This window comes from Phragmites australis, chromosome 1 (assembly GCF_958298935.1).
Source record: "Phragmites australis chromosome 1, lpPhrAust1.1, whole genome shotgun sequence".
Classification (NCBI taxonomy): Eukaryota; Viridiplantae; Streptophyta; class Magnoliopsida; order Poales; family Poaceae; genus Phragmites; species Phragmites australis.
Window position 1 is genome coordinate 40,716,432 of NC_084921.1, and position 25,547 is coordinate 40,741,978.

The 25,547-nt window shown below is 40.1% G+C and overlaps 1 protein-coding gene across 6 annotated transcripts; it reads right to left on the reverse strand.

The window, feature by feature from the left end:
• Positions 1-217: 217 nt before the first annotated feature.
• Positions 218-25,366, reverse strand: LOC133919195 (myosin-17-like). 6 transcript variants are annotated; one of them, XM_062363510.1, is made up of 53 exons: positions 24,683-25,366; positions 23,893-24,021; positions 22,221-22,364; positions 21,992-22,137; positions 21,731-21,887; positions 21,534-21,592; positions 20,532-20,691; positions 20,286-20,435; positions 20,038-20,174; positions 19,785-19,931; positions 19,607-19,708; positions 19,473-19,530; positions 19,286-19,387; positions 18,555-18,592; positions 18,115-18,241; positions 17,858-18,025; positions 16,773-16,904; positions 16,577-16,686; positions 16,423-16,483; positions 12,687-12,864; positions 12,372-12,577; positions 12,106-12,225; positions 11,925-12,023; positions 11,549-11,737; positions 11,176-11,315; positions 10,198-10,365; positions 9,790-9,957; positions 9,354-9,521; positions 9,007-9,174; positions 7,704-7,871; positions 7,455-7,622; positions 6,618-6,785; positions 6,290-6,457; positions 5,987-6,154; positions 5,702-5,869; positions 5,223-5,390; positions 4,886-5,053; positions 4,600-4,767; positions 4,150-4,317; positions 3,849-4,058; positions 3,615-3,735; positions 3,432-3,527; positions 3,258-3,338; positions 2,985-3,170; positions 2,035-2,379; positions 1,814-1,945; positions 1,661-1,731; positions 1,489-1,588; positions 1,363-1,419; positions 1,178-1,234; positions 1,014-1,094; positions 822-904; positions 218-722 (listed from the first exon to the last, which is right to left on the reverse strand). In XM_062363510.1, exons 1-53 carry the CDS (start codon positions 24,683-24,685, stop codon positions 602-604), a joined length of 7,155 nt encoding a protein of 2,384 aa, XP_062219494.1. In that variant the 5' UTR covers positions 24,686-25,366; the 3' UTR covers positions 218-601. The 6 variants fall into 6 exon arrangements, with proteins under 6 accessions (XP_062219494.1, XP_062219503.1, XP_062219511.1 ...); XM_062363519.1 differs by lacking the exons at positions 7,455-7,622; positions 7,704-7,871; XM_062363527.1 differs by lacking the exons at positions 5,702-5,869; positions 5,987-6,154.
• Between the last annotated feature and the right edge of the window lie 181 nt (positions 25,367-25,547).

Here is a 25,547-nt window from a genome sequence, read left to right on the forward strand (position 1 = left end):
CCTTGCTGCTCCTGCTATTGCTCTTCCCCCTTATCTCCTCTATTTCCCAGTTTATGCTACTCTTCCTCTCTCTCTAGACCTGTACCCATACTTGTAACTGGACTTGTTGAGCTATACATTCTCTGTTGTTTGTGGTGATTGAAGTGCTGTCTGTTGATGTGAGTGCCTGATCGGAGGGGAACGTGACACAATCAAAGGTAGCAACAAGCCAACCACAAATCCAACATTTTCCACAAGCTCAACAATGAGATTTCTTTTCTTCAATCATTTACAACACATGTGCAACTTACAACTCTTCTACTTACAGCAAAACCTCAACCTCGTGTTACTATGCTTAAACGGAAGGGCCTTCTGCCCTTACCCTTCAGTATACAAGCCCAAAAATGGCTACAAAGAAGGGAAAGAATAGCAAGAACAATCTGAATACAAATATACAATTAACGAACCAATCAATAAAAACCAAAAGCCTATAAGCTCATCTAGCAACTGCTCTTCAATGGCTTCTATCTGGAATAAAAAGAATCACGCACACTGTACAGCCTAAACAGGAATCCTGATTTATCCACAAGTGGCGAAGCCTCCATGATGAAAAAAAATTTGACTACTCCCTTTGCAATAAAAACGCAAAGCTTGGGTTTTCATGGACAAATGATAGCAAGTCGTCATCAGCCACCTCAATGACTGGTAATGTTTTTGTAATGTCATCAAGTGAAAAAGGTATGCTGCATTGAGAAATGAAACGAGTGAAACCATGAGCTACAGCCTACAGGCATTAATAGTTCCTAAACTTAATGCTGCTAACATTTGCAGATATAACAAACCTGGAATCATCATCGAGCAGTATAGAAAAAGTAGTGACAGTATTCGATTCCTCGTGTACCGCAGCTTTCAAGCTTGATGTAAACTACAAATAGGTAGAACACATTTATCAGCTGATAGTTCGTTTGGAAAGGAACAGAAACTGACAAGTGACAAACCAAATGTGACAAGATCAGGGAAGCCGATCGACTTACCTCCGCTGAAATAGTATTTGTACCATTCACATCATCCCAATACATACTAACTATTCGCTCTAGCTGTTGTATGCTGAGGGCCTGAAGATACCGTAAAAATATAAGTACAACCAAAAGAGGTAAAGACAAGCAGTGAAAGAAACTTGGTCAAACCAAATACTTACAGGGCACACATCAGTGTGTATCTCTCTTAATGTCCTCATTGGCTTTAGAGAAATCACCTGATGAAATAGTAGGGATAAATGTATTTATGATTACAAAATTATTATCTGGAAAAAGATAAGAAAATGATCAAGTATTGAATTGATTGTGAATATAAATGATAGTTTTGTTATAATGAAATGTATACCAAGAAATCAACGGCCTGTCTGATATGCCTCAATGCCTCCCAGGCTGAACCTGCAAACTGTGAAATATAGAACATATAAGCCAATAGCATTTGGGAAACCCATCTCAAAACAGGGAAGTGATTAACCTCTCTAGCGGCATTGTCGGACCAATGTTTTAGTTCAGCTAGTCCAGCTCTGACATATTCTCCATTACTAAACGAACAACACTCGCGCCGCAAAAGTAATCTAGTTTCAAAAGGAAAAGGTCTTAGAGAAACTTTACATATGTGAAGACAAAACGACAAGAAAAATGTTTACCGGTTAAATAATTGAACATCAATCAGTGAAAATATTTGAGTGAACAGTTTATGCACCAAAATTGATGGAACCTGCAAATTCAATCGAATAAGACAGGTGCATCAGAACATTTTGCTAATGGATGGTACAGGTAAATAGCAGTTTAGCACATACATGGTTTGCCCTCAGTACATCCAAGTAACTGTTGAGGATTTTCACAATGCCCAACCAATGCGCAAGTTGGTTCTGTTGGGCCATGCCATTCAAATGGCCTTTTGCTAGACTTGAGTGTGAAGTCCGTGGATCCTGAGGAGTTCTATATTTAGATATATTTCAAAGGGCAAAAGGACAAAGAAAAGAGAAGAAACCTATGCTCCTTTTTCTGGTGGCAGTACCTGTATACACAATTCAAGCAAAGGGTTTAGCTCCTTTTTCACACTGTCACTTATCATACCATAAACCTTTTCAATTAGATCCACAAGCTGCTGTTTGAATAGCAAAGCTGGATATTTTGCTTCAACTTGGGGTAGTCCACCAGATCCAACAACCGATTGGCCACTGAGATAAGCAAGCCCAGCATTTGAAGTTTGATTTGCATGAAATATCCGCTCCGACGAAAATCGTCGTCTTTGTGGAGTTGAGATCGCTGTCCTAGTAGTTTTGAATGACCGTTGAAGGAGAACTGTTAGCGTAGATAAGTTGGACAACCAATACGCCAATGTTCTCATATCATTTTGGGCCTTTAAGGGAGGGGGAGAAAATATCAGGACGATCAGCCAATTCTAGTGCAATTGCATGACGTAGTCTTGTATGCAGTTTTAAAATAAAAAAGAAAAATTGCAACAAAGTTGGCACTGTAATTGCTTTCCCTTTTCATGTTTTTATCAGAATTTCAAGGCCTCCAGAGTGAACATGTAGCATGTAATCTCGCAAATCATTATTTCGTATACACGTTGGATGGATGTGATTCTAGATTCAGATGACTACGAAATAGAATCAAGGAAGATTTAAGCACTGAGCTTCTAGAATGGACAATCTCAGTTTGCCCTAGTTAAATCTCTTCTGTTAGTGACCTGCTGGCCTCTCTTTTCCCCTGCCTCGGAGTTTCCACCCTCTTTTGGGTTTTGTATAGTCTTACTTACTTTTATCTTTTAATATACTTCTCAGTAGAGGCCTCCCCTGCTGAGTTTACCCCTTTCAAAACAAAAAAAAAGATGACTACGAAATTTGATAAATAGAATTTTCTAGTTCTTTTGCACCAAGCAGAAGTGGTGCACCATGAGTGCCAGTGGTTCATAAAAAACAATAAGATGAAATAAAAAAATTGAAGCTAAGCGGCATGAACCTCTGTTGCTGAGTTTATAGTCTGCAGAATGCTGTCGAAGACATTTGTCTTCATTGCTTCAAACGATCTCCAATGGAGAATACATTGATATATAAGAAGAGCTGCAACAGGTTTGCTCCCAGAAAATCCAAGATATTGTGAAATGCAAGTAAGTAACCACTGCTGATCGTCCTGGGGCTGCTGGTGCTGGGAAGATTTTTTAAAAAAAATAACAAAACTATCACTACACCAGTTAAGCTATGATTTCAATTCAACAACCAGCATGTAACATACCTGATATTTCTGATTAAGTACTCTTTGCAGTTTTTCTCCATGCTCAAAATCTTTTTGGTTGCTCAAGTCAGGAACATTGCCCTATAAAACATTTTTTAAAATGTACAGCTTAACAGCTCTGTTTAGAGCTATTTTTCAGAAATGTTATGCATCTATATTCATGGTTAAACTCACCACCGAGGGGGGTATTGCTTCTGATGTGCCAGTTGAGGGCTTCATTTCAGTTTGTTTTATGTCACCGTTCAAAATATGGCCATTCTCTGGGCTTCTCTGTAAAATCAGCAGTAGTTCCAGTTTTGAGCGTTGAATGATCGTGCAAAGCATATTTAAAGCAGGTCCTTAAAAGAGACACTTTACATGAATCCTTGTGATCTTTGAGCGTGAAGCTGAAGATTTGGCAGTAGACGGAGGAGTTGCAGTTGCTTGTTGACGGAGAACTTGGTTCTCAGCCTCTAAGTTGGCTGCTTTTCTTTCAAGTCTGTTTATATGGAAGGATGGATAACAATCATTTGATTGAAGTTCATAGTAATATAGAGCAGGACCTAATAAGTGTATTTGAGATAATGGAACACGGAGTATGCACGTGCATACCTTTGTAAGGCCTCCTGAAGTTGAGCGACAATTTTACCAGACTCTTCAATTTTCTTAATCAAATCATCATTCCGCTTCAGGAGGTCCTCGTTTCTCTTCAATAAATCTTCATTTCTTTCATGAGCTTCAGTAACAGCTCTCTTGGCAGCATCACTTTCTTGTTTTTCCATTACAAAAGAAGACAATCTTGATATTGCATCTACTTGAAGCCTTGTTTCAGAGAAGAAAGTATTAGACTTCTAAATGATAATATCAGCACACTGCAATTCCAGAAAGCTACATACAGAACAGTGATACTAACTTCTGCACTGTGTCTTGAAGTAAGTGGATCCTGTATTCACTATCGCTAATTTTCTTGAGTAATTCATCATTTCTCTCTTGAGCTTCAGCAAGAGATTTCCTGATTGTGCTATTTTCTTGCATTGAAGCTTCCAAAGAAACATCTTTTGCAGCTATGTTTTCTTGAAGCCTGTTTTATGGACAGGCAAAATATTATAACTCAATAAAGTTAAGAATAGCAAATGGCTGGCAGCATACAATATTAAAATTCATAGGGTATGTGAGTGATTATGCATGCATGTGAGGATGGGTAGGTGTGGACTATGGATAAAACATTGAAAAATCATTAGCAAAGGTACTGTTGTATTGTTACGGTGTTTGGTTTTTTCCTGAGCAAGTGTGCATGCATGCATGGATGGATATGTGCAGAATATAGATAAAACATCGACAAAGCACCAGTGAAGGTACAAACTTATTTATTGTATTTTGAAGATGATCAATTTTTTCATTAGCATATTCGACTTTCATTTGCAACTCTTCATTTTTCTCTTCAGCCTCAGCAAGTGCTTTTTTAGTTGCATCCTTCTCATGTCTCTCTGATAGCAACAGAGCATCCTTTGTTGTTGTATTTTCTCCAAGCCTGAATTGAAGAAACAGATATGAAGCATTAGAATCTCATGACAAAACAGGAGACAATAAGCACTACCAAAAGATACAGACACATAAATAGCTCCAATAACAATAGGCAGATGATGTACCTTTCTATGGTATCTTGAAGAAGATCAATTTTCCTGTCAACATCCACAAATTTCTTTAGTAATTCTTCATATCTTTCTTGACTTTCAATGTGCGCTTTTGTTGTTGTATCATTTTGCTCCCTTTCTCTCAGTAGCAAATTCTCATTTGCAACTGTATTTTCCTCAAGCCTGTGTTTACAGAAGGAAAAAAATAGTTGATATATCAAGCATTCAAGGGATGGGATATCTTTCCTAGAGTCCTAGGGTATAGGCAAGATTGCAAGTGCAAAGTTGAATATGAAGGATCATAGCACAAGTAGTTATGTTGGAATAAGTAAACAAAGGAACAGCTACGAACCTCTGTATGGTAAACTGAAGCTGAAGAATATGTTTATCATCATCATGAATTTTCTTCAGCAATTCTTCATTCCTTTCCTGAGCTTCAGTGAGAGTCTTCTGTGTTCCCTCATGTGCCTGCTTTTCAGTTAGCAATAAGGCGTCTTTGGCAGTGCCATCTTGTTCGAGTCTGTGAATGGGGAAGGAAAAAAAAAGTTCACCACTATAAGTTATAAATTGACAAATATAGACATTGAAGTTGGGGCATGTGATCTCAGCTCTACAAATGAAAAAGAGGATGATCCAAAAAACAATGTGTGTAGTAAAGACCATCACCACAAGAAGACCATTACCATAAGAAATAAAGGGAAAATTGATTGTTTGCCACTCCTATGGAGAGCATTTGAGGATTTTTCACTCCATTGTCTCACTAGCATGTGATCAAAGTGGAAAATCCTTGAAACTCCCCCAAAAGAGGGGAATGAAAGAAAGCAATCTGACCTTTTTATCGTATCTCGAAGGCTATCAGATTTTCTATCCGCATCTTCAAGTTTCTTTATTAATTCTTCAATTTTCGATTGTGCTTCTGTAAGTAATCTTAAGGTGGAAGCATTCTGTTCCTTTTCAGCTAGCAATAAAGCTTCGGTTGATCCCAAGTTTCCTTCAAGTCTATGCACATGCATGGTAACATGCCATTGCATTATGCAATTGAAGATAAAAGACAAGGTTAGTGCTCTGAAGTCAGAAGAGAAACATGACTCAATCCTATAAGGAGAAGTTACAGACCTCCTAATTGAGTCCTCAAGTTCTGTGATATTTGCATGAATATCTTGCACTTCATTTAGCAATTCCTCAATCTTTTTCTGAGCACCAGCTAATTCTTTCTTGGTTTCACTGTGTTCATGTCTTTCTATTGCCAATAAAGAATCTTTATCTGCTGTACTTTTTTCAAAACTATGTGCAAATAAGAGAAGTATTACACTTGGTGGGAAATAGTCACACACAATGATATGAGGCAATCCTAGAAGTAGGCAACAGAATTGCTGTTGGTTTGAATCTCACAAACACTTGTAAGAAAAGAGATAAAACCTTTTTACTGAATCTTCAAGCAGACCAATTTTCCTATCAGAATCCTCTACTTTGTTCATTAAGTCTTGGTTTCGCTCTTGAGCTTCAGCCAAAACTTTTATGGTGTCATCATGACTTTGCTTTGTCATAAGCAGCAAAGACTCTCTTGTAGTTGAATCCTTTTCAAGTCTATATTAATTGAAATTAAGGAAATTGGTGTTAGATCAGAAGGTTTAAGAATATAAGAGTGGATCTTCACAGTACCAGTTAGTGCACAAGAATTCAGTTTAGCTGCTAGTTATGCCAAAGTTCAAACTACCAAACAGAGTTAGCAGAACAAGAAACAGACCTTTTCACATTCTCCAGGAGCTGACCTCTGTTTTGCTCAGCCTCCACAATTTTCGTTAGTAATTCTTTGTTCATCTCTTGAGCTTCAGAAAGTGTTTTCTTCGTTTGATCATGCTCTTGCCTTTCAGCAAAGTAAAGAGCATCCGTTGTTGTTGCACCCTCTTCTAACCTACGTTCAGGATCAAATTACAACAGCTAGGATCCATAAACTTCATGACGGATCAAATAGACAATCAAACTAGGTGTCAATTTATTGAGTAATTTCCAAGTGGTACCCATTCAACAATTAAGTGGGCAATTACTTAGCATCTCCTGCGTCAACATATAGCAGTTGTCCTAACAGAATCTTTATTCAGCACATGTTAAATGGAAGATCACGATACTAGGTTAGGTCCTCTTCACCCCCTTTACAACATCATGAACATGAATTTCTTCATTCCCTACTTTACTTAATCTCAACCAGCTCAAGGTATGGTAAAAAGCCCCTTAAAAAAAAGGTATGGTAAAAAGGGTCTCCAGGCCACCCACTATCCACAAGTCAACAAAGTCATCAACTTCGTATTCAAATTATTATTTTTTCCATTCCAACAACTATTCTATGGAGGCAACGGGCTGATAGCTTCAACAGTATATATTCCAAATTATGCACGGTCACTCACAACACTAACTATCACAGTTCATAAGAGAGGAAGATTATGAGTAGATGACCACTCAGAAATAGTAAGGAATTCCCATGAACTCAGGTGAAAAGGAATTCACATGCCCCATGCAACAGGATGTTTGCAGATTGAGGTAAATGCAGGGTATGCAAGTGATTCCCGGTATAAAGACAACAAACCTTTCTACAGTTTTTTGAAGCTGATCAATTTTTCTATTAGCAGAATAAATTTCCTTCAGTAAATCTTCAATCCTTCCTTGTGCTTCTGCTAGCGCTTTTGATGTTGCATCTTTTTCCTGACTTTCTGTTAGTAAAGTAGCCTCTCTTGCAACTGCACTTTGTTCAAGTCTACGTTCATGGATACAAAATGGTAAAAATCAAGGCGAACAATTAGGTTCCAGAATGTCTGCTATATTGCAGTAAACAGACCTTTGTATAATATCTTGAAGCTGATGCACACTGTGGTTAGCACACTCAACTTCCTTGACTAATTCCTCGATTTGATCCAGAGCTTCAGTTAGTGTCCTTTTTGTCACTTCGTTTTCTTGCTTTTCAGCTACCAATAAAGCCTCTCTTGTGGTAGCATCTTCTTCAAGTCTAAGGTGTATCGAGAAAGAATACAACTTAACTACTTAAACAGCCTCACAAGAAAGTAAATACTTTGAAACGACAGTGGTGGGAATTCTAATAAAAAACTGGACCCTCCTTTATTGAAAGGTCAAAAGTAATTCTAGATTATCAATGAATTAGTGTAAGCCTGACAAGCTTACAGTAGCTGTTGTGTTAAAGCAATTATTCTGCACAAATTTATATTCTTATCACAATCTGCAATATCCTTGGTATATTTTTTTTCCTTCTGAACAGAAGCTAATTATTGCCGCTTCATTTTTCTGCCTTGCAGTTAGCAACAAGGATTGTCATAATATTGTAATTCGTCAAGTCTATGTTCATTAAAGAAAAGGACATCATTGTCAAAATAAAATAAAAATAAAAAACCAAAACGAAAATGCCAGGTCAAAAACATGCGGATTAGCGAGTTAATAAACACGTCATGTAATTAAGAATACAACATAGATGACCATCTTATGCCATCAAGTTGCTGACATCTTTTTAGCAGCATCAACGACCTCCATAATCAATTCTAAATTTCTTTCTTCAGTGGTTCTAAATGCTTTCTTGGTTTTCCTCATTTTTATTCCTTTGAATGTGAATCTCGCAATTGCTTCAAACCTTGTTCCATAGTGACAACGATAACAAGCAAGGATGGAAAACTGGCACGAGCTGTACCGGCTGGTTTGAAGGTTGCTTTGGGCTGACTTTAATGGAATTCCACTTTCTCATGACATGCTAGACAAAAGCTTTGAAAAGTTTTGTTAACAGCTAAACATGATGATTGACAAGTTCTGATAACTAGCTGCTAAGGCCATCACATTCTATGGTTCATGTGACAATCTGATTGAGCATGTAACATGGACAGTTTAGTCATGTCCAATAACTCCCACTTTTCCTTAGTTATTCTTCATTTGTTCATTCTCTCTCTTGCATCATATTTTCATAACTTCTTTACCTATTGCTTGATTTTCTTGATGCTATTCAGCAAAATGTTGTTAATCTGAACAGAAACGCTTACAGGAGGACAATAGTTCTCATCTATGTCAAATGTCCACTAACTAGATGCATTTAGTTTGACAGACGAATCACATTGGGTATTAATCTAAGGTAAGAATGGAACCTCTGTAAAGAATCTTGAAGCAGACTGCTTCTGCCATCAGCATCTTCAAGCTTCTTTTGCAGCTCTCCTATTTCTCCCTGAGAGTCAGCTAGTTGTTTCATCATTGCATCATTTTGCTGCCTTTCAGTTCTCAGTGAAGTTTCTAGTACTGTCATAATTTCTTCATGCCTAAATCAATGGGGAACAAATGATTAGCTGTGACAATGGTGAGATTCTAGAATGTCTCACTAACAGCAAGATCACAAGACTACAGAATTAGCAAGTGAAATTTGGAAACTAGGAACATAAATCAGAAATGAACTGCCATCAAGCATAAAAAAATGCAAGGTAAACATTAAGCAACAGACCTTTGTATTGTGTCTTGAAAGTGTGCAATGTTTTTTTCAGCATCTTCAATTTTGTTGAGCAACTCCTGATTTCTATCCTGGGATTCACTGAGCAATTGTTTAGTTGCTTCACTTTCTTGTCTTTCTGTAGTCAACAGATCATCCTTCTCCCTTAATCTTTCTTCAAGTCTACATCCAACCATGAAAAGAAGAGACAACTGTCAGTCACCCAAAAAGTCAGTTGAGATATCACATGGTTGGGTTATTTAATATTATTCTTTTATAGCAGGCTCTCCCATGATGTATCCCCTAAAAAATAAAGGTAAACTTAACAGAACATTATTAATCTATAAAATATATAGTTGTGAAAAAACCATCATATTACAAAATTAATCAGAAAAACTTCATGCATGTTCTGAGAGGTTAGATTCTTGCAAAAGTGGAACAAAAGAAAAACCTTTGTATAGTAGTCTGAAGCATGGTGGATTTTTCATCAGTATCCCCAACTTCTCTCTGAAGTTCTTCAATTTTTTCTCGTGCTTCAGTTAGTTCTACCACACTTGCCTCGTGTTGTTGTTTTTCAACTGACAGTGAAGATTCCAGATTTGCCATAGCTTCTTCAAATCTGAATTCCACAACAAGGTGCAAGTTATTGATTGGACCACATGTAGAGAGGGATGAAAAAAAGATCTAGTTTCATAAAGTAACAGTCACCACCACCACTGTGTTCACAGGCCAATTTTTGTTTTTAAGAAAATAAGTATGGCCTTATAAAAGATGCAAACTAAGGATTATTGATGATGACTAGTTTATCAGAAGCTACAATTCGCAGCTGCTCACAGTACTTTCTGCAACAAACACAAACCTTTTAATAGCTTCGTGGAGCAGATCATTTTGTTTCACAGCATCTTCAAGCTTGCTTACTAATGCTTCATTTCTTGCTTGAGATTCAGCTAGTGCAGTGCTAACTGCTTCACTTTGTTGTCTTTCCGTTAGCAAAAGGGCCTCTCCTTCTCTTACAGTCACTTCTAGTCTATGTTGATATAGAAAAGAAAACTTTGCATTATCAGAGTAATTCATAGAAAATGCAGTAATGGATTATAATACAACTATTACCACCTAGCAAAGTCGGGAACTGTTCCAACTTCCAGAACAATTGGAAACTATTGGAATGAATCTTGGAATGGGAGCAAAAGCTCCTGGCAATATTTAGACACCACATGTTTTCAAAATGACAACATATATTATGAAATACCCCATGAAATACAATTCTGGATCTACACCAGTGTGTGGTCTGGTTCCTAGCTCCCAAATGAAAATTTGTGGATCATGCAAATAAAAGTCCAACTCTGATTGCCATGCGAAATAATATATGAACTTGAATATTATGCGCTTCTACCATTCTGTGTGAGCATGCATGTCTATGTGTGTTGCATGCAAGCTTCCACCAATAGTATGAGGCTCGTCACCTGTTTTTCTGGTATAGCTGTATAGCTGCCTTAAACATGTTTAGCAGGATATATTTTTCTAATACAAGCCAGTTAAAGTTCAGTAGATCATTATGGCACCAAACAAGTTTTGGAGTCAGTAACCTCACTGAACTGGCTGGTGGATGTACTGATGTACATGGAGTCTGAAATCTAACAAAATAGCGATTATGCATAGAAAGCTCTACGCAAATCCAAGAAATTCTACAAAATCTTAAGGTAGGGACCCCACTAGAACAAAGAAAATAGAGTTTGCAACTTTCAATAATGCTGGAACCTGAATACTACATCTCAAACCAGCTCTGTACAAGTGTCAAGAAACAATGCTGAGAAATTCAGGAAATTAAGCAACAAACCTCTGCACAATATCACTAAACTGCTTGATTTTTTCCTCTGCATCCTTGACTTTCTTATTCAATTCTTCATTTCCTTCCAGAGCATTAGCATGTGCTTTCTTTGTTAAATCATTCTCCTCTCGTTCTGCTACTAGCAGTGCCTGTCATAATAGCATGCGTCCATTGTCAAAATATTTTTAAAACATAGTAAATGTGCTAAATTTAGGCTACAACTTCAAAAAAATATATAATAATACACCATTGACTCTATTAACTTAGGAAGATACGAGGCAAGTGTGGTAGAACTAACTGAAGCACAAGAAATCCTTGTTTGAATCCTTCTGTTCGTAGTTCAGTTGCAAAAAAACATTATTGTTATGGGTGAAGAACATACCTTGAGACCCTCAATTTCAGTAGTCAATAAACTGATCTTTTCTCTTTCTTGAACTAGAGCTTCTTCAACAGCCTTTTTTGCTGATTCTCTTTCCTGCATTGCTGTGACTTCTTCTACTCTCTGCTCCATCTCATGAAGAGCAGCCTGCAATTTAGAAACTTCTTCTGCTTTGGACTTCTCCAAATCAGTCTGCAAATAAAATATACATGAGTATGATCAATAGATGCTAAGCTATAAGCATGAAAAATGAAGTTGCACCACATGTCAGTACAGGATGCAATATGATGTACTTAAAGGTCTAAAGAAGAGGCTCCATGTCCCCAAGTATGGAAATATAATTCAACAATTCCAATGGGATTCAAGACCAAGTATTGACCCTTAGTTTCTTCTCTAGGCCCAGGCGGCTTGTTAGCTCTTCCACACGTTCCTCAAGTTTCTCTTTTGCCACCTTTAGAGCTTGTGTATCTCTTGCAGCCTAGAAAAATTGCATTAAAAAAGCTTTACAAAAAGGGGAAACATTCTTACAGAAATGAATACCGTAATAGGTGCTCAAGTACCATTCTGAGCTTTCGCAGCTCTTTCCTGGCAACCCTTCTTCGCCAAGCACACTGATATGTTAGCGCTGCTCTCTTCAATTTAATATAATTTGAGTAATCTCTGTGGCAACGCCATCGGGACTGCAGGCAAGCCATGTCATAGTGATGGTCCGAATAGAAGCAAATACGAAAACACCAAATAATAATAATAATGGCAGGAGCTTAATGTTCATCTCCAGCATACTAAGGAAAACAACAGCAAATTGATACAGCAATGGCTATCCTACCTGGATATGGATAGAAGCTTTATTTTGCTTTCTAAAGTTGAATTCATTGCGAGCTGCCATGGCCCTTAGCCCTGTCTGCAATGTAGTGGCTGACAAGCGTAGTTGACAGTAAGTTTTCCATGCAAAATACCATCGGGTGTTTTTCTGAATCTTCAGTGCTGCTGCTTGCTGTCTCAGGAGTTCGTGTAGCTTACAAGCCAATCTTGCTGTAATTAACAATAGAGATCTTAATATATGTACAAGGCTCCATCTATACTATGACTGGCCCTAAGAGCATGAAATTTTACTTTAGGTGCCATCTTGGAAAGATTTTACCTCTAACAAAGGATTGCAAACAAATAGACGTGTTCCGTAGTATTAGGAACTGCTCACGAGCAACATGAGTACGGAATTGACTCTGAACACCTCTGGCTGCATTATTTCGCATCTCTGTTCTTCTAGCATCCAGTTCAGCCATTTGACCAGCTCTCAGGAATACCTTAGTTCTTCCTATCTGTTGCACAGAACATATTTTGCACCATGAGATAAATGATTATTCAAACTTCGAAAGCATACAATTTTCTCATACTATATACAATAGCTATACAGGACAAAATCCTTTGGGACTCAGGTGAATGCAAAAAGTCAATTCAGAATCTTAAATTATTATGATGCCATCTGAAGAAACAAAAAGAAGCCTAAACAAGAAACATCGAACATAGGTCATAAAGACATGGCGATGGACAATACCTAGACTAACACTCATCCCTACCTTCCCTTACAAATACACCACTGCTCCTACTCCAACCACATCAATCCACCAGGAACCAACCCTATACTTCAACCCTCCCTCATTAGTTCATTGTGGTGATTAAGCAGGATTCAATTCCTACCATTCCAGTGAACTCAGCCTCAGTGCCTTATTCTTTAAATATTATTGGCAATTTGTGTTGTGAACATACAACAACAAAAAATGTCTTGAACTTGAAGCGATTGAACTCGCTATTCTAGAGCATAACATACCTTATAACCTATCGGTGTATTGAATAAGGGGATCCCCTATCGGGAGAGTCCGCACAAGGGAGTGCCAGCTGATAGTAGATATTTTTTCATATGACCGTGGCCTTATCGTGCGACCAGGCAAGGCTCTCGCGACCAGGTCTTTGGTCGCGGAGGTAAGCCCTGCGACCAGCCTCTCTAGTTGTAGGGTAGATATTTCATCTTAACCTATCAAGTCACATTAAATGCTATCTACTAAGTGTTTTCGTTCCCTAGACACCCCCTCCAGCGAACAAAGTCTTGACCGGCGCAGATGGGCAATGTCTCGTCCCATAGCATTAAATGCTACGGCATGGCGTTACATACAAGCGTGACGCCGCATAGCCGATGGGACGACATCGCAGGCGGGCATGCGGCGTGGGCCAACAGGACGGGGTAGGCCGGTCGACCAGTGTAAGGTCTGCATACCTACCCTAGCTAGGGATAGATGGTTTCGTCAGGATTAGACCGGTCACACTGTTGGCATAGTCTGTTTGTATGTACACCACTTCTACTATATAAATACAGAAGGACAAGGCTTGTAAGGGAAGAGGAACACATTTGTTACAATCCATAAAAGAATACACAGGGTGTCGGGTTGCCATCCCGCGGGAGGTCTGAACCTGGATAACTTTGGTGCTCTTGAGTTCAAACACGCACACCGAACACGTTGATCACACACCTATCGTCCAGTATACTCCAAAAGCATTGTTAAGGATTAACTCTCGACAGTTGGCGCGCCAAGTAGAGAGGTGTGTTTTTGCGTTTCGGTAAGTGCTGATAACTTGATCGGGCTAGCCATGGCTAGATCCACGGCAACCGCTGAGCCCCGCTCTGAGGACCCCGGTCCCTGCGAGGTATTCGTCATGGGGTACGACCCAGATGAGCCTGGCGTGCTCAAAGCATGGAACACCCAATCAGAGTCTGAAGGTTCCGAGACTCAATACGAAGTTTGCATTGCTGACCATATAGTAGAGGGCAGTGGAAGCCCTCGTGAGGAGATTGTGCATCACAAGGACCTTAGGCAGGGCAACCCTCTCTCGCCCATGCTATTTATTCTTGCTATGTGTGTTCTGAACTCATTGATCATTCGAGCTAGCCAGGATGGTCTATTGCAGCCACTCCTTGTATGAGGTCTAAAACACCAGGTTTCCTTGTATGCCGATGACACGGTTTTATTCATTCGGCCGATCGTTTTAGAGTTGGAGCTAATCAAGGGCATTCTAAATCTTTTTGGTGAGGCTTCTGGGCTCAGGACAAATTTTCTGAAATGCTCAGTTTCTCCTATTCAATGCCTAGAGGGGGATTTGGCAGTCATACAGGACTTGCTGTCGTGTGAGGTAAAACAATTCCTGTGTACGTACCTTGGTCTCCCGTTGACGGTAAAAAAGCCTTCTAAAGCTGTACTGTAGCCACTCGTGGACAAAGTTGTTGACCATCTCCTAGGGTGGAAGGCCTCACTGATGAACTGATCGGGGAGGCTGATCATGGTGTGGATGGTCCTCATGGCAACACCCATTTATCAAAGGATTGCAATGAACCTTCCGAAGTGGGTTCTCAAGGCAATTGATAAGCGGCGAAGAGGTTTTCTTTGGAAAGGCCAAGAACAAGCAAATGACGGCAACTGTTTGGTATCTTAGCAACGGGTGTGCCTATTCAATTTGGTGGGCCGGGTATCCATGACCTACCGACCTTTGGTTGGGCTCTTCAGATGAGATTGTTGTGGCTTCAGAAGACGGATTCGACAAGGCCATGGGCTGGGTTACAAGTCCAAGTACACCCTAATGCTAGGGGCATGTTCGCAATGGCCACTGTCACTCTGGTTGGAGATGGGGGTAACACAAAATTTTGGTCTAACCGCTGGCTTCACGGTCACGCCATGGTCGAGGTGGCTCCCCATCTTGTAGCCCTTGTACCCCGACAAGTGATCAAAGAACAGTGGAGCAAGCATTGGATAATTGACAATGGGTGGCTGATATCAAGTGTGCGATTACTGTAAGGGCAATTGAAGAATACCTGCAGGTTTGGGATTTATTGGAGGATTTTGATCTCCAATAGGGTGTGTAGGATCAACATGTTTGGAAAATTACAGATTCTGGAGTATACTCAAGTAAATCTGCATACAACACTTATTTTGTTGGCTCAATCCGGTTTGCTCCCTGGAAGCGAGTGTGGAAGTCCTAGGCGCCTCTACGTTGTCGTTTCTTCATGTGGCTGACCATCTTGAACCGTTGTTGGACAGTGAACAGTTTGGCTAAGAGAGGGCTTCCTCATCCAGCAGCTTGCCCCCTATGTGATCAGGCTAGCGAAACCATCCAACACTTGCTGGTATCCTGTGTGTTTGCTCGGTAAGTCTGGTGTGATGTACTTCTTCAGGTTGGGTTGCATTCGATCTCACCACATCCTGGAACGACAACTTTCTCTAGCTGGTGGTGTCAGGCACTGAAGATGGTCAACAAGCAGCAAAGAAAGGGCCTTAACACGCTTATCATCCTTGTTGTTTGGGAGATTTGGAAGCATCGCAATGCTTGTGTTTTCAATGGAGAGGCGCCAAATCTGAGTGGATTGTTGAGGACGATAGCAGATGAAGGTGCGCTGTGGTGCGCGGCCAGAGCTAAAGGTCTCCGGAATCTGTTATTAGGGTAGCCTAGGGCCTCCTCCTTGTGGTCGTTTGGGTTGTTTTGTTTTTTTCTATGGCGTGTATGCTTTAATTCGCAATGGGTGGTCTAGTGTTGCATTTTGTTTCTCTTCTTCTTAAATGAAATGACACGCAGCTCTCCTGCGTGTTCGAGAAGAAAAAAATCTCACATGACCTTGCCCATCTACTCTCACGGTAACACGGTCGCACCCATCTCAGCTCAAGGTTTACTTGGCCTGTTATAAAACCTGTTTACAATTACGTAAGCTGCACCCTCTCTCAATAAGGAATAACCTCCCTGTCATTATGGAATGTCATTTTTTAAAGTTGTGAAGAGGAGAGCATAATCAATATATGACACATGCAAAGGAGGTCAGTCAGTAAAGTGTGTTTAACCTGATAACCCTGAAGTCCTATTTTGTCCAAAATCTTTTGACAGGCAACTTTTTCATCATTGCTATCAAAGAAGAATGTGGTTAAGATGACAGGCCAGAAAAGAAAAAAATGTAGAAATAAAGAAGGCATTTCATTGTTGAACAATGATACTTACTTTTCTTTCAGAATTTCAGGAGAAAGAATGCGAAAGCGATGAAGAAAATCATGAAATAGTTTCCTAGTGGGATATCCAGCGCAGCTGATTCTAATGGCTTCAAGAACACCCTGTTAGATGGAAAACCATTATTGAAGAGCACCATGACATCGGATACCTAGAAACTTAAATAAATTGTAAGCAATATCTTCCTTACTGAACATCGAAGCTGCTGCAGAACGTTGGTGTTCTCAAAAATGGCAGGCTTAAGAACACTATTTGGTTTTATACATCTAATGTAATGTGGTTCCGTAGAGCTCAAAGTCTCCATGAGCTCATGAAGTTGCATCTGCAAATTGCATTCAATGATCAAATACACAATCATATTGGCATAGTACCAAAGCTTTCATAAGAATACAGAAAAGTAAATGTCACCAGGTCCCAATTCTTTACTCGAAACTCTGAGTCTGTTATTCTAATTTTTTCAACTAGGCCACTAAACTTCTATTTTGGGTTCAATTAATTCTTCCGTGCGGTACTCAACTGAACTTTTGACTAATATGGTACCATGCTATTATGACGCTCAACATGTCACCAAAAGAGAAGGACCTTCACTAATCTTATCCTCATGCCACACTGCTTGATTTGAAATGATATTGCAGGAAGGATACCTTTTCTCTTTAGAAAGTTTATGTTTTAACAGATCCCTTCCTTAAGTGTTTTACAGCATAGACCCTGCTCCTTCATTATCAAGTTCTCTCTCCCTCAATGGTCCCAACCCCCAACCCGTGTACTTGCAACCCAGTACGTGCAGCAGCATTGAGCGAGGAAGGTGCATACAGCAGCAATGGTCCCTAGAGATTGGGAGATACCAGTCAACAGACTAAAAGTATAGGGAAAAGGTGAGCATCCCACTTTTCCACTTAGTAGAGAAGCGAACTAAATATGCAGGCTTACCATTTCAGAGAAGTTACCAACAAATATGAGCCTATGGTCCTCACATAAATCTTGTTAGTCAGTAGATAGTAATACAAAATGTCTGGTGTATTTTGATGAAAAATTCAATGGTGGAACTGGCTTTAAAATGACCAAGGGCCATGCTCAGAGGTCCCTTTTATACCATGTCAGCTGGTTTCATCTTTTGATAAAATGAAAGACAGGAGGAAAAAACTGTAAAAGGCAAAGACATCCAAAGTACAAACCACTATAAGGTTCCCTAAACAGATTTATTTTCTACAGTTAAAAGATATTAGAAAGATAACTGGAATATATAACACAAATTAACCATAGTAGAAATGTTACCTTAAAGCGAGTCGCAATTGAGGATTTTGATGATTTTGTGTTCTCTTCTGTCACTGGTGGAAATAACCCTGATACAAAAGAACACTTGGAAGCATAAAGTAATTCCTGATGCTCTGCTACCACATAGTCTTTGTTTTTGTCCAGGAATTGATCAGATTGATATATTACCTGGAGAAAAAGAATAAGAAAAAAGATATAGTCAGGCAAATACATGAAAACCAAAAGGCGGAAAGAGTGTTATAGTTGAAAATACTTACATCTCCAGCATAATGTTGAATTGTAAATGCAGTACGAGAAAGCTTTGGTTTGGCAAATCTTTTGTGGCTCTTGAACTTTTCATACAGCTTCTGAGATAATGTCTCATGTGTCGACTTTGGGAACATGCTGATGAATATAGGACAACAGAAAAAAATTGGGGGACTCTTGTTAGAAGCATGTATTAAAAAACTGGTGCAATAATGCTTATATACTTGATTAATACAAGAAAATATTACTGGGATGTGGACACTGGGTGCTCAATTCAGTGAAACATGGAAGATAGGATCTGGGATGCACCAAACATAAAACAGTCCTAATGGATCAAGTATCTAATTTTTTTTCAGTTCTCTCCATCAGGCATGCATAAACACAACAATAACTTGATCAGAGGAAAATACTGCACATGCAAATTGTAGTGGACTGAAGCATGTGAACTCACCAGGCTTCATCAAGAAGTGCAATAATTCCACCTGGTTTCTGGGCACAGAAAAATGATAATTGAACATGAGAATATAGAAAGATAATCGGTGGCAATAGATAAGAATATACAACAAGAAGTCAAGAACAAAAGTGTGTGGATAATTGCCATAATGTATGTAGGACGTTGTAGCTAAATTATGCAATACAGCTAGGTTGGGATAGACTAATCTATTGCCCTGATCTTAGCTTGTTTTATGCACGCTTGTTTGATCAACTCAAGTGAAGCTAAGATTGGCATAACACATATGCAAAGATCATTAAAGGTTGAGCCAAGTTGATCCTAGAGTTTGCCCTGCCATCAGATTATTTCGAGATATATACCCTTGAGGAAAAAAAATTCAGTCCTGGTATAGCGTTCCTATTCAAGTTGAGCATGGTCCACATCAAAGCCGACTCAAAGGTAATTCTGAGCTCAAAGTTTGACTTGAGATTGACTTTTTTTAAAAAAAATAGCTGAGTTTTAGCTGCAAAAATTCAAGCCAATCCCAGGTAGATGGGCTTTAATCTTTTTCTCCAGCTCTAACTGCAGCAGCGCTTTACTCACAGCTGCGGGCCGCTCTTTTTTCTTATATAAGAACATCAGGGGATATGTCATAAATGACAGCAAGGTAACAGCAGATGAGTTTCCCGTATAAACCAATACCTTATCAACCACATGGCAATGCATCATATATAGTAACCAACTCATACCTTCTCAATCAAGTCAAGTACATCTTGGTTGTCAACAAACTCTATGTAACTCCAATTAATCTGCTCCCTTGTGTACTCTTCCTGCTCCATTTTAAAGACATTCTGCCAAAAACAAGCACCAGATATTGATTGGCTCATGGAAGCAAGAACACAAAGTTATATTGAAAAGATGAGTTTCACATATTACCTGGTTAAAATGTTGCTGGAGTTTTTCATTGGTAAAATTGATGCATAGTTGTTCAAAACTGTTCACAGCCCCATGAAAGGTCTTTCACAATTCACATTATAAATTTGCTGTTCTTTCTGGAATTAATTACTTACCTGTTAGTTTTAAAACTTTCAAAGCCATATATATCAAGTACCCCAATCAGTTGGTTCGAGTCTGGGTCTTGTCCTATTGATGCATTTATTCTATTTACAAGCCTGCAATAATATAACTGTATGTACTTAGAAAAGCAAGTACGTAATTAAGTATGGAATAGAGGCCAAGTCTTATTACCAGTCAAATAATCGAGAGTATATCTGTTTTGCTAAACCATCCCGGCTAATAGTAGCAGAATGAGGACCAACTGTAGTGGTAATCACTCCTTCTGGTGTATTTATTTCCCTATTTATCAAGGCATTCTCCAACTTCTCACAATCACACCTGTAATGAGTTAATGACCATTCCAGGTGCAACTTAGATTATAAATATGTAAAACATAACAGTAAAGTTACGAAGAGAAGTGGAGAACTGAAAACATCAGGCATACATCAAGAGCTCTCCTGCTGTATTAAGATGGAATCTAGATTTGTCATCCTTTATTATAGATGAATCTACCTCTCTCCCTTTCACAAAGTTAATGTTTCCAAGATGAAGCACAGCAGCAACAACCCGGAATATAGCTTCCTGAAAAACAGTTGTGCCAATTGGGAAAAAGGAATTACTTACTGTATAGCTTCTTATATCCAGATTGAACGAACAATTCCTTACTGAACTGAAAGAGGAGAAATTTGAAACCTGTTCTTGCTCAGTGATGCCAACAGTATCCATTGCATTTCTTGTTGCAAGATATTCTTCAGCATCATTAATCCCATCAACTTTGATGCATGTTGACTGATTGAGATAGTGAAACGAAGATGGGTCCCCCAGCTTATACTTCTTTAGATCCTGCAAGCACAAGTTTAGCACGAAAAATGGCACATGTAACAGCTTGGATTGAAGATCTGAAGTAAAAAAATTACACCAAGAGTGGAAAAAGGTTACCTCTGATGGTGCTGCACACAAGAAGTAAAAGCAATGGTAGTTTCTCTCTGGGCTATTAATTTGGCAGACTCGAGATCTCTCAAGCAAGTAAGTTCTAATGGCAGCACCAGATATCTTTCCACTCTTGCCAAATTGGATTTCAACAAATTTACCAAATCGACTTCACCATGTTGAGAAAAAGGTTAACAGATGTGTAAGTACCATAGTATGTGCAAGTACGAGAGGATCCTTCTTTGGAACACTGAAAACAGAAGACATACGAATATTTTGACCTCCCACACAAAACCTGGAATGGTTGCATTTTTTTTTTTTTTTGTAAAAATTATTGCTATAACATTTGTCAGCAGGCCTGCTTGGCTAGTGATTGCAGTGACCAAAAAAAAGGTTTTTATATTCCACATAAATTCGAAGTAGTTTTGGATTTCACCAGAGCTGTAGTAAGATTTCCTAAGGTGCTACCAACAGGCTTTTTCTTATGTTTTATTTGCCAAAAGTGGAGTAATTCGATGCCATTCCTTTTTCTGTCACTTACCCTGGCTTGCTGCAACTGTTCTGTGTTAGACTTTACGTGGGTCACAAACCAACCAGTTGCTACAAAACTTCAAGCTTTCATATTAAGATCTAAAATTTAAAATATTGTTGGTGGGCAGTATACTTTAACACTCCCCCACGTGACTAGGCTCACAAGCCAGGCTGTCGACGACAACTCACAGGGAGGCTGCAATCTATTTTTCTTAAAATTGCACCAGCTAGGTCTCCAACCCAGACCTTTGGTTCTGATAACATCTTAAGTTTCATGCAGCAACCAACTCACCCAAAACATTAAGCTGTTGAGAAAGGTGCATGATATCCTTCATAAGATTCCAAAACAAATACTGCCATCACATCATACTTTCAGTTATGTAATACATTAGGTCATCAGGATTTTGTACTTTAAGTCTACCGACAAAACATTTTCAACAGCTTCTGAGTTCTATATTATGATATCCATAAATAAAATACCTTGAATTGTTGTTTCGAACAGTTTTTGCATTCCCAAAAGCTTCAAGGACTGGGTTAGACTGCATCCAAAACATAAGTAATGGAAACAATAATTACAACTGAACTTCATACTTTTAAGAGACTTTCATATCTTCTTGACAGATGGAGCACTGCTGTCATCAGCAAGAAATGTTAAAACTTAAAAGTTTCCAACTTACTTCTAAAACTTGCTGTTCAACTGTCCTCGCTCCTGTTACAGATCGCCCACCCAGAAATGCAAGATATCTCATCAATAACTTTGTAGTTTCAGTCTTACCAGCACCACTTTCACCACTGACCAAAATGGAGTTACTCTTTCCTTCATTTATCATTTGCCTGTTTCCTTATTCAAATGAACGCAAAATGGTTCCATCAATATAGGGGCATCTCCACTTGGCAATTCATGAACGACAACAAATGGTAGTAGTGCAAACATTCACCTATAAGAGACGTCGGCTATTGCAAATACATGAGGTTCTAGGTCACCAAGATTTGCACCTTTGTATTTTTCCATAGTACGGACATCAACCAGATTAGGCAGTCTTTGGAATGGATTTATTGCAATCAAAATATTGCCAGTGTAGGTCTGGAACTCAAGAGAACAGCATTAGAGGAGATTAATTCACTTAATAATTGTGCTTTCCACAATATAATAGAACAATCACTCACATAAATTATATTTTTGGCATATCTGACAGCCAGGTTATCTAGAACACCAGGCTCATGCAAGTATGATAACCTTGTCATGTCATCAACTCCATCCGGAGATGCTTCTGTATCTTTAGGGTGTATATCCGATGTATTTGCAATGACCTGCTTACATAAGCACATAATTATGGGGTTTCATGACACAAAATAAAACTTCAAGCTAGACATCTGAGTACAGTAGTTAATGATATAAGGTGAATCTGGCACATTATTTTGAGGCTGCACAGTAGGGGAATCCCCTACTGTGTTAATATATTATTAGATAAAATAAAAAACAAAAACAAACAAAACCAAATGCTAAGGGAAAGTTCTGTACAGAGAGGAGTGGACAGCAAGAACTAGGAGAAAGAGGGAATTAGGGGAGGGAATCAATCCAGGAAGAGACTGCAAGTCTCATTACATTGTTCATTCTATACAAGTGTAAAAGGACAGTACTCTTAAAACAAGTCTTCCAGGATTGAAAGGACGGCACAGCTCGTTGAAAGCTTTCCCCATTTCTTTGCTTCCAGATTTCCCATGTTGCCATCATGAAAATATAAATTATTGGCATCAACGTAGTATTAAAATATAATTTGACATTGGCACCATTACGTTCCTCAGCGTACTCATGACAGTATTCTCAATCACTTGTGTGCTTTTTCCTAGTGCTAAACTGAAGTTACTAGATTTTTGCATATGTTGCCCAGCTAAAGGCGATCTATACTAGTTAATGTTTCACTCCTCTGGAAGAGGGTCTAAGGTATGTTAGTGAGTGTATATCCAATAAAAAGAACACCGGCCATAGGGATGTCCCTATGTACAGTATCCACAGAATGGCTTAAGCATGAGTCTCTTCCCCCCCCCCCCCCCCCTTCAAGATTTAGGGCGCATTATTCAGAATATTTTCTATATTTTAGAGTTTTTAAAAACATAGTATCATCCGTATAATCTAGAAAAGAACTGGTTATGCTAATGCTGTATGAATAGCATTTCAATGTTTTCACTATATAGGTAGTGCAGTTCTTCAGTGGAACCCCCCCCCCCCCCAATCATCTTCTCGAACATCAGACATCCAAGTTGCTTGCATAATCGAATGTTCATCTCGTTTCCAGTGTTTCTAGAGGTAACTTTCAAAGTGCATGAAGAGTTGAAGGCCCCCTCCCCCTCCCTCCTCCTAAAAACGTACATGAAAGTCATGCAATCTGAGCTGCTATGGTACACTCAATACTGTTGTGAATTTTATCCATCTGCAAGCAAGCAGGAACCACTAGCTACGGTTGCAAATGAAACAGAAGCATTAGTGATGACAGAGGATTGTGTCAATAAAGAAAAGGAACATTTCTGCCATATCCCTCACGGATGGTAGTAAAAATACAAGTGAGGTTATTCATCTTTCTTTTAAAAGTTTATATGACAGTGCGTAGGGCACTACTGTATGTATAAGAATAGCTTAACACTTGACTCTTTTCCGTCATAAGGCAGCATCAGTCTATACTTGCTTAGCTGAATACTAGAAGAGTGACAGGTGATGGTACACACAGCAAAGTAAAGTTGCAATGTACTCTGAACCAGAAGTTGAACTCAGAAGTTTATAAGAGTGCAAAAGCAAAAGAAAAAGGGATGTAACAGATTTTATCAACATGGTAACGCATACCGTCTTTCCCTTGGTTGTGCGAACATGGGCATTTTGACCATCAATTCGGAAGACCTCACCATCAACCCAGGCAAAATCTTTATCTTCCACCCATACATGAGAGCCTATAACAATGTTTGACATCGAAGCCTGCACATGTGGCAAGTGACGAATTCAATGTGTTAAACTTTGCATTGCAAGGTGGACCAACAGAGTAGCATACATCTATATCCAAACTTTGCATTGCAATCAATTGCAAAAGGTCGGTTTCACAGAGCATAACACGAATTTCAATTACACTTGAGCTACGTCTTAAGTACGATAAACTCAAATCCGTCAAGGTCTGTGCACGTGCAATGAGTGGCACAAAGCAAACTGAACTCTACTTCATTCAACTCCTACACGGCTATAACAAGTAAATTCAGCTGAGTTCTGATACAAGTGAAATGCACTGAATTGTTAAGCCAGGGCGTATCGTAGCATACTGCGTCCACAAATGCGCTACTTGTCGCTACAATTTGCCACTGCACGAGAAACTTCGAATTCAGTTCATCCAACATGTGTTCTCGAAAATTCCAACAAATTAATCGCTTCAATAAATGGAACCTTCCAAAATTTCGCAAAAGGCCAACTCCAATCTCACTTCACTTTCCCCCAAACACGAGTTCCAAAACCACACAAATTGTCCCCCAAACCCAGCCAAAAGCAGATGCCCTCCGCACAAACAGACAAAACCGCACTCCGACACATCACCATCGCACCAAAAACAAACAGAAACGCAAGCGTCGACGAGTCAGGGCCAGCCACGCACCATGTTTCATCTGCGGCGATCGAGCCGCCCTGCCCTGTCTCGAGGGTCGGGCCCCGGAAGCACTGCGATCGGACGGGAGGAGACGCGGCTCGGTCGGCGGCCAACGGCGGCGCCGACGGGCGATCTCCTCCCCTTAGCCGCTGGCCGATCGCCGATCGCCTCGAGAAGGCGCGATCCGCCTCGGGGGTACGTGCGGCGCACGGCGGTGGCGGCGGCGATGCGCAAAGGCGGTGAGCTGGTGGTGGAGGGCGACGCGACCGCGGCACGACGAGGGAGGGGAGCACAGGCGCAGCGCGACAGGACAGGAGAGAGAGGACGGGGTGGGGCGCCAGCCAGGCCAACCGGGCGCGGCTCATGTAACGCGATTATAAAAATGGCGAATAATCTCGGTGCCGTGCACGAGGTGGAACTGTGCGGTGCTGCGCCCGCCCGCCCGCTCGCGCCAACGAGCGATCGGGTCGTGCCGTCACCACCAGCGCACCACCGCGCGCGACATTTCCAAAGCCGGAGGCCGTGCGCACAGAGAAAGTTTGGGTTGGGGAAGGTGGCGGGGCGCGGTAGGAATTAGGGAGAGGGTGATTGGGTTAAAAGGCGAGCGCGACGGCGACGGGGCGGCGCGGAGGAGGAAAAGGTGTTGGAATTGGATGTGGGTGATTCGCGATTCCGGTGGAGGCGCTGCGGGGAAAGTGCTCCTCTGACGGGGCGGGGCGGCAGGTATTTAGGGTGCTGACATGTGCGCGGGGGAAGGCCAGCTGGGCAGCGGTGGGGTGGGGTGGAATGGTGGATGGACTGGCGGGGCCACCTGGCCGACAGTTAGGCAGCGCCTCCTCAATGGCTGGATCGATGATACAAAGAAAAAAGCGAT